Source organism: Haemorhous mexicanus, chromosome 1 (assembly GCF_027477595.1).
Source record: "Haemorhous mexicanus isolate bHaeMex1 chromosome 1, bHaeMex1.pri, whole genome shotgun sequence".
Classification (NCBI taxonomy): Eukaryota; Metazoa; Chordata; class Aves; order Passeriformes; family Fringillidae; genus Haemorhous; species Haemorhous mexicanus.
In genome coordinates this window covers 34,994,918-34,998,979 of record NC_082341.1, presented here as the reverse complement: position 1 = coordinate 34,998,979, position 4,062 = coordinate 34,994,918, and the positions used below count along the sequence as shown (strand labels likewise).

Sequence of the window (4,062 nt, the reverse complement as noted above, 5' to 3'; positions counted from 1 at the left end):
GTCCCTTGACTGAAGAGGCCTCCCATAAGAAAGGCACCCCTGAGGAGAAAGTTTAAAGACCTCCCCTCACCCCACCCAGATCTTTTCTTGGTCAGCATGGAGTCAGCAATATAGAAGGGCAGTCCAAATCCAGTACCTTGTCGTTTTACTAAAGGAAATTTAAAAAGCATGTATCTACACACTGGGTGGAGGAAAAAAAAAAAGAAAAAGTTTCATGGAAATGGATTTGATACTACAGTCCCTTTGTCCTTGGGTTCCAGAGTCTGAAGGAGTGAATGACCAGGGAGCACCTCAGCAGCTACGTTGTCTGAGTTTATTGCACAGGAGCTTTCAAGGGTCATTACATATTATTGTGCACATTGAACCACAGGGCACTTGCCCAGCATCTAGCGCAACATTTCAGTGATTGTCAGAGGCTGGTTTATTCCATATTTTCAACTGGAACTCACTTCTTATTTCCTTTCCAGTCTTTTTATTTTTAATGACGTCAAATGATTAGTTACAACCGAACAAAATCATAACTGCGTAATACTTGACTGTTAGGAAATAATTTTCAGTGCCTGCCACTATGTAGCATCTTGTATTCAGAAAAAGCCTAAAACCATTTTAACAATATAAAGCATATTGCAAAGGCATTTAAAATAAATAAGTCAGTTGTTGCTACATCACCTACTATCAAGAAATGTGTAATTGACAAGTATTTTTAACTGATTTTGCTCTGTAAGGCACAACACCAGTAAAAATCTGGCTTATATTTATTTGTCCAAAAAAAATCCAAGAGCTCTTAAAGGGACCAGATAACTACTCGAGTGAAAGCACATTATCACACCATCAGAAGAAATTCTGGGACACTTAACCTTGCTTCAAAAGCCTCAGTAAACACTTCCAGTGGTGCCCAAGCCTATTTCCACATCAGAACTGCAACCCTGCTTGTGCTCTCCAGGTCTGGTCTCATGTCCCAAAAGAATGTTTACATCTTATCACACAATTTCTTCATTGGAGCTTCATTATCCCAGTTATCACCAATTATGCAAAAATCATGTATCCCCTGGGTAAATTGTGTGAATTGCTAGAGAACATGGGCCTCCCTCTGTAACAGAACTACGAGGGACCAGTCCCTGAAACACCTGCTTAGTACTACACAGTAAGAAGAGGGAGAATACCAGCATGGTCCTGCCTTTTCCATATGCAAATGCAATGTGATGTGGGACATGGGCAAAGACAGGAGCCAGCCCCTCACAATGCCTCCCTCTGGACCCCCGTGGGGGATGGAAGATGTATTTGTGGCTAATGGCAGGACTGGCGCACTTTCGGCACCACCGGAGGTCCTCGGCCCTGAAATTAGATAAGAGCACTTTGCTCCCCCCTTCCTTCGATAAAACAGCTTGTGAGATGAAAGCAGCGAAGCGCCTCCTCGGCTTGAGAGCCAGAAGGAACTGGGTCACAGGCCTCGGAGTCAGCACGTTGGCTCCTGGCGAGGGCTGCGGGAAGGTTCAGAGACCCCGCCATCGGCCTTGGGATAGCACCTTTGAGTCTGCTCACCACAGTACAGGGAGTGGGGTGTTTATTTGGTTTTTTTTTTAAAAGACAATCACATCGTCCCGTCATCCAGGGGTTTGGTATTGGCGGTGTTCGTGTAACACAGCGCACGCGATGCCGGGCAGCGGTGCCGGGCTCCCCGCAATGTCCGCTCAGGGTGTGGGAGGCTGCTGCCTACACATCACCCATGGGTCCGAGCCCAGCTGCGGGGCAGTCACCGACTCCGGCTGCCTGTCCCACCAGTTCTCCGGCCGCCTGTCCCACCAGTTCTCCGGCCACCCATCCAGCGGCAGCTCCTCGGCAAGGTCCTCCTGGGCTACTGGGGCTCTTGGGCGGCATGGCCTGGGGCGCCGCCGCCGTCGAAGACCTCGGGGCTGTCGGCCAGCAGCGAGGTGCGCACCTTCCGCCGCTCCTTGAAGCGGCCCGAATGGGACACTCGGAGGCTCCGCCGGTTGCCGACTCCGGTTCCCGCGGCGTCGCCAGACTGTTCCTCCCGGCCGTCGGGGCTGGGGGTGTCGGCGGGGGTCTCGCTGGCGACGGGGTGCGGCGGGGCTACCGCCGCTTCCTTGTGCTTCTTCTTGCTGGTCAGCGATTTCCACCAGGGCCCGGCCGAGCCCTTCACGCCGGCCCGAGGAGCGGCGGTGGCCGCGGCGCTGTCCGCCATCTCGGGCTCCTGCGGGGGGGAAGAGGGCGAAGACGGGTTGGCAGCCGGGCACGCCGCCTCCCCACTCGTTCGGCGCCGGGACTCCTCTTGCCCAGCACCGGGGGACGGGCAGCGCTGCCGGGGAGGTGTGCCCGGCGCCCGGGAGCGGCTTGCGGGGAGGGCCGGGTCCTGCTGCGGCGGCGGCCGGGCGGGCACGGGGGGAGCGTTCTGCGCCCCGTCGAGCGGCTCGGAAGCGCCGCCCGCTCCGTGCGCGTCTCGCACAGTCTCAGGTAAATGACGCCCCGGAGCCGGGCCGCGGGACCCGCTGCCTGCACTCACCACCCCCCACACCCAGAAGTAGACCCGAGGTCCGGTACCTTGGGGTTGCTGCCTCCCCGCGGGACGAGGCCGGGAGCGTGGCGCGTCCTGGGGCTCCTGCGATGGGGCTCCTTTCGTTTTCCCCCTCCCTCCCTCCCTCCCTCCCTCCTCTCCCCGCCCCGCCGGCTCCCTGCGCAACAGGTACGGGAAGCGACACTGACCTGCGGGCCCGCCCGGCGCTGCGGGAGCGCACTCCTGCCCCGCGGGGAGCGCGGCCGCCGCCGCACGGCCCTGCGGTCCCCCGGCGCGGCGGGGAGGGAGGGCGGCCGGGCGGCTGTGCGGAGCGGCTGTGCGGGGCGGTTCGGCGCGGAGCGGCGGCAGGTGCCGGCCGGCCCCGCGGCTCGCCCCCGTGGGCGGAGCGGCGGCACGGCCAGCCCCGGGGCCGGGCGGCTCCCGCTCACCTGCCCGGGGTGGGGCAGGAGGGGTCGGCCCCGAGTCCGCGGGGCTGCAGGGAAGAGGGTCGGTATCCCCTCCAGGGAGACAGCGGTGGAGAGACAGGGGGAGGGGCAGAGGAAGAGGAGGAAGAGCAGGGAGCCTCAGCGCAGGTGAGGCGGCGTCGTGAAATCCGAGGCTGCCGAGATGGATGCGGTGTTGCCAGCGTGCATGGCTGAAACAAAATATCACTGCTTTTTGTTTGTGCACGTGGTGGATGTGCGTGGGTGGGTATTTTAGAGCCTTGAAGAAAATAGAATTGTGGTTAACTGCCTTTCTTTAAAAAACGAGTGGTGCTGTAGGTCTGGTACTTGTATTCAAATTGTCTTTGTATTGGGACTTTGACTTTCTGTGTTGTCATGGATATATGACCATACAAACGACTTTGTCTTTTTTCCATTCACCTAGAAAGGAGAAAAAATATTTGTTTGTGCCACACCATGTGTTAAAAGTGATTATTTGATCTTTGAAGAACTATGCCATGTAATATGCATTTGATTCCTAATGCCCTTCCCATCAACAGTGAGCCACTCAAGGATGCCTATGATGGTTAAGAAGAGTATGTGAAAGCAGCATATTTCAGCCCCATCTTCTTTTGCAGATCAACTTCTGCTACTTGCAGCTTCCCCGAATAGCCCATAAAGATAAGAGATATGGAAATTGGTGAATGCAGGTTACTGAGGGAGAGGAGTCTGGGGCATGCACTTACATTACTCTGTAGAGTGCCCTCTTCAAAGGCAAAGCCTTTTGGATAGGGGAGCTTGAAAGTGTACCCTCCAAATTGTCTATCAAATCCAATAAAATCAACAGAAAAAAAAAAATCTCCTATTTAATAAAACACAAACTTCCAGTGATAAAAGATGGCCTTTACATTCCCTCCTAGCAAGTAAGGAACTAACATTCTCCAAGTCACAAAGCACCAGGGCATCAGGCTTTCTCGGGCCAAGGACAGTAGCAGACCACAGAGTCAAGTTTCTCCTTGTGACTGTGACCTACTGCTTTGCTACTCGTATTTGTAGAGAAAGAGAACACCAGCATCTGTCTCCATCTTGTGCCCCAGGAAAGTGCCT

The 4,062-nt window shown here is 55.3% G+C and overlaps 1 protein-coding gene across 2 annotated transcripts; it reads right to left on the bottom strand.

Moving 5' to 3' along the window:
* Window positions 1–299: 299 nt before the first annotated feature.
* On the bottom strand, window positions 300–2,904 carry PRR15 (proline rich 15). Of its 2 annotated transcripts, none has more exons than XM_059845633.1 (2): window positions 2,722–2,904; window positions 300–2,212 (listed from the first exon to the last, which is right to left on the bottom strand). In XM_059845633.1, the coding sequence occupies exon 2, from the start codon at window positions 2,201–2,203 to the stop codon at window positions 1,856–1,858; it is 348 nt and encodes a 115-aa protein (XP_059701616.1). In that variant the 5' UTR covers window positions 2,204–2,212; window positions 2,722–2,904; the 3' UTR covers window positions 300–1,855. The 2 variants fall into 2 exon arrangements, with proteins under 2 accessions (XP_059701616.1, XP_059701610.1); XM_059845627.1 differs by lacking the exon at window positions 2,722–2,904 and adding an exon at window positions 2,560–2,651.
* Between the last annotated feature and the right edge of the window lie 1,158 nt (window positions 2,905–4,062).

Coding starts and splice junctions, on each gene's coding strand:
- PRR15 (XM_059845633.1), bottom strand. CDS start 2,203: ATGGCGGACAGCGCCGCGGCCACCGCCGCTCCTCGGGCCGGCGTGAAG.